This window comes from Lactuca serriola, chromosome 4, assembly GCF_051521515.1.
Source record: "Lactuca serriola cultivar US96UC23 chromosome 4, Lser_US96UC23_V15, whole genome shotgun sequence".
NCBI lineage: Eukaryota > Viridiplantae > Streptophyta > Magnoliopsida > Asterales > Asteraceae > Lactuca > Lactuca serriola.
Genome location: NC_136411.1, coordinates 391,648,366 through 391,652,668, shown reverse-complemented (window position 1 = coordinate 391,652,668; position 4,303 = coordinate 391,648,366). Strand labels below are relative to the sequence as shown.

At 38.1% G+C, this 4,303-nt stretch overlaps 1 protein-coding gene across 1 annotated transcript; it reads right to left on the bottom strand.

Annotated features, from left to right (window-relative positions):
• Positions 1-2,654: 2,654 nt before the first annotated feature.
• Positions 2,655-3,859, bottom strand: LOC145099865 (protein FAR-RED IMPAIRED RESPONSE 1-like). Its single transcript, XM_079037368.1, has 3 exons — positions 3,407-3,859; positions 3,070-3,319; positions 2,655-2,986 (listed from the first exon to the last, which is right to left on the bottom strand). The coding sequence occupies exons 1-3, from the start codon at positions 3,857-3,859 to the stop codon at positions 2,655-2,657; spliced, it is 1,035 nt and encodes a 344-aa protein (XP_078893494.1).
• Between the last annotated feature and the right edge of the window lie 444 nt (positions 3,860-4,303).

The following is a 4,303-nucleotide window of genomic DNA, read 5'->3' as shown; positions in this document are numbered from 1 at the left end:
TACAAGTAACACTGATATGTTTCCTTGATAGCTTCTGCACTCCATCATTTGTTGGCCCTTGGGAATGTTCTCCTTGCATCTCATTGACTCCATCACCTTGACTTGCCTTCTGCCTTTTGCTTAACCTTTCACCCTTACTTTGTCTTCTTTTTTTCTTAGGCCTTCTCACTTGAGTGCGATTTGGAGGAGGGATTAGCTGTGACAACCCCAAAATCATGGCCAGAAAAGACTGATTTCATTTATGCTTTTTAAAATAATTTCAGAGTAAATCCTTTTGATTTAAAAGAGTTGCAACATTTGTTCCCAAGAAAAAATATGATAAAATAATATTTATGAAAGCATCTCATCAAGAGATGCATTTTCATTATATAATCAAAACTCGGGATGTCATGTTCCGATACAGACCATAAAGCATAAACGATAACATTACAAGTTATTCAACAAATATATACATATACAGACTTGTAAACAAAACAACTTGATGATTCATCCATCTTATGCCCTCACGCCACTACCTGTAATACGAATAAACTGAGTGGGTCAGGCTTGGGAGCCTGGTGAGCATATAGGGTTTTCAACCCACAATAAATAATTATATTTAATTTCACCAACCAACAATAACCTGATTAACCATTCCCATTATCCTCACTTTATGTCCCTAAAACAACATCTATCTCAAGGGACCTAATCTAGGATTTTCATCGGGATGGACATTACTGCTAAGGGGTTTCCTCAACAATAAATATCCTAAAGGCAACCATGAGGGGGATAGAGTACACCGGTAAACACATCGTTCACAACACCTACAGGTTATGAACCTGCTAGCGTTCCACTGGACTGTCTAGAAAGAGTCCGTGGTTGTCATCCATACTCCGCTAGATGACTAGGTCAACATCAACAACATCGAGGCCTCTCATCTGTTTATCACACATCAACTATCTACCCATGTTCTACCCAACATATTAGTAGATAAAAATATATATTTTCATACATAGTTTAAAACTAGTATAGCATGTTCAATCAATACATATTCCATATAACAGATGAGGCACACAAACATAACACGTATTTCATAGAGAATAAATCAGATCTATGAGATAGAAGAAAGTGAATATACATTCACACTTGTAACAACAAAATATACACATAACACGTATTTTATATAAAATACTTCATAATTATGCGTTAGAAGAAAGTAACTACACACTCACTTGATCAGAAGATGATCGGACAGCACTACGACTTGCAGAAGTAGTATCCTTCGGTAGATCTGGAAGATCTTCACAAAAACCGGGCTCCTCACGGGCAAGGCTTCGGCTCGGGAATAACGCTCTTCGGGATCTTCGGGACTCCGGAACTTGCTTCGGGACTCGGGAATGATACCGGGGCTTCGGGGGTACTTCTTTGCACATAAATCGAGGTAATATGGGTGAGAGATGAGAGAACGAGCAACCAAACTCGGTTGGCCCTTCAAATCTATTTATAGGGCAAAATATGCCCTTGCCACGTCGTGGCACCTTTTTCCACGTCGTGGGCTTGGTCGTCACTGCATGCGTCATCGCAAGTTGCATCTGGGGGACTCCCAGAGGTGTCAGAAGACTAGTCACATCGTGCACTGCTTGCCACGTCGTGGTATCTGACAGTTTTGGGGTTTCGCGCCCCGAACTTCAGAAATTCATAACTTTCGCATATGAACTCCGTTTTCGACGTTCTTTATATCGACGTGAAGGTGAGATTATGCTCTACAACCCTTGTTTAGAATCCATTGGCTAATTTTGACTTGATTTTTAATATATTATAAGTATATTACTTATATATTATTTTTAGTAGGCCGGGACAGGAAAACTCTGTTCGAAATTCATAACTCCTTCATCTGAACTCCGTTTTCATCTGTATTTTTATCGATGGACTACTATCAATGAGATCTTCAATTATCATTTAGAATTTTTTGGCTAAATATCACTTGATCTCTATTTCGAGTATTCGGGCTACATATCGCTAAGTCGAAACTTCGAAAAATCATAACTTCCTCATACGAAGTCAGATTTGGGCGTTCTTTTCATGCACACTCTCGGTTTAAGGAAATCTACAACATTCGTTTAGATCACTAAGGCTAAATATTGCACTAACGTAAATTTCACTTTTTACGTCATTCAGCGTTGCCGGTTCTGTCGCGAAACTTCGACATGTCATAACTTCTTCGTTATAACTCGGATTTCGGCATTCTTAATATATCCGGAAACCTCGTTTCAACTACTACAACATTATCCATAAATATCGGCTTTATCTAACATTTCATTTTGACGCTTATTTTTATTCTTAATTAAATTAAGACACATAATTAAGCACATAACACATAATACTCAAATAATACACTTCTATTATTTCAAAACGGGTTAAAAAGGTTAACCTGGACTACTATATCAATATTAATGACGAGCCCGGAAACACATGCGTTACATTAGCTTTGTTGGACAATTACTTTTAGGCCACATGGGTCTCCATTTAATTGGTTCCACCTTAAATGAATAAGCTTTTCTCCATGTCTCTAGCCAATACACCTTGTGTACCCACTTGTAAATGTCAAGCTCAGCCTCAGGGTCTTTGCTCATTTCATTCAGAGTTGCAATTGCATGCCTGCAAGGTATTCCCATTTATTCCCAGTTTCTGCAAGTGCAGATTTGGTTCCTAACATCCACCACATGTTGATATTGCAATGCTCCAGTGACTTGATACTTGTTTGCCCCATTCCACCTAGCAATATATTGTGAAGCACCTTTTTTCCTTGCATCTAGGATGTCTGTTGCTGTAGGTGTTAGTGGACCTTTAGCCTTCTTCATTGCCTTCATGAAATTGCATATCCTCTTCATTAGATACTCCCTAATGAACTCTAAACATGAAATTACAGTTTTGTCCCTGCCTTTCTCTATCTTCCCATTAAACACTTCACACATGTTTGAAATCAACACATCAGAAACAGCTCTTCCTGCACATTACAATAACATACAATTAATGTTGATAGATAACCGAAACACATAATCATTACCAGATGAAAACATATACAATTACCTGAGAAATGACTCCTTGCCCAATGTATAGGAGTAGTCTGCTTCAACCATTGACATGCCTCCTTATCATACTCACTAAACTCTTTCATCAAATGTTCAAACTCAGGAATGGTGGTTGCGGATGCATACCTCCATAAATGGTCCCTGTACTCAGTTTGCCCCCACTTCTTTCTCATATTGTCATGAATATGTCTAATACAATACCTATGCTTAGTATTCGGAAACAATTGATCAACTGTAATTTGTAATCCCTACATGACTCAACGGACAATAATTAGAATTAATTTCTTGGTACAGAAAACACAATCTAAATGATCAATTGATGAACTGTAATTTACCTTTTGCCTGTCGCTTATGAAAGTATAGTTTGAGTTTCTCCCAAGCTCCAAGTCATCCAAAAGGTTTTCTAAAAACCACTTCCAGTTAGCTATGTTTTCAGACTCAACAATTGAATAGGCCAAGGGATAAATTCCATTGTTGGAATCTAGACCAACTACTGTAAGAACCTGACCAGGGAATGGGCCTTTCATGAAGGCACCATCCAAACCTACTAAGTCTCTAAGACATGCTTTGAAACATTTTTTCAGTGGACCCAAGCATACATAAATCCTTCTAAACTGCCTTGTTGGGGATGAAGGGTTGCCATTAGGACACACATCTATTTTGACTGTTGTGTCTGGGTTTGTAGCTTGAAGTTCAAGAGCATAGTCCCTCAACAATTCAAAATGTTTTGTGTAGTCCCCAGTTACATGCTTTCTTGCCATATCTTTTGCCCTAAACACCTTATCCATCGAAATACCCACTTGGTAGGTCTTTTGAAAGTGATCTTGTATGGCTCTCAAAGGAATCTTCAGATCTACCTCAACTTGATCTATGATTTTCTTGCAGATTAAAGAAGCAGTACAAGCTCTGAGTTTTCTTTTTTATAAGCATGTATGAGTTTGGTTTAAGGTCTTTATAAACCAGTCAAATTCGGGGTTTGACCTAGATGCATGTATATACCAACCACATGTTTCTTTTTGTGTCTTTACTTCTTTGCCCTTGCTTTTTGAAGTGGTAGGTTGAGTCCCCACTTGACCTTTATTGATGACAGGTACAACTCCTCTGCACTGTGGCCTAAGCCTTTGATTGTCATTTTTTTAAAGAATAGATTCCTTCTTGTTTCTAGTGCATGCATATCAATTAACTCCTTTAATTCTTTTTTACTTTTAAACTTTTTCCCTAAGGCTACACCT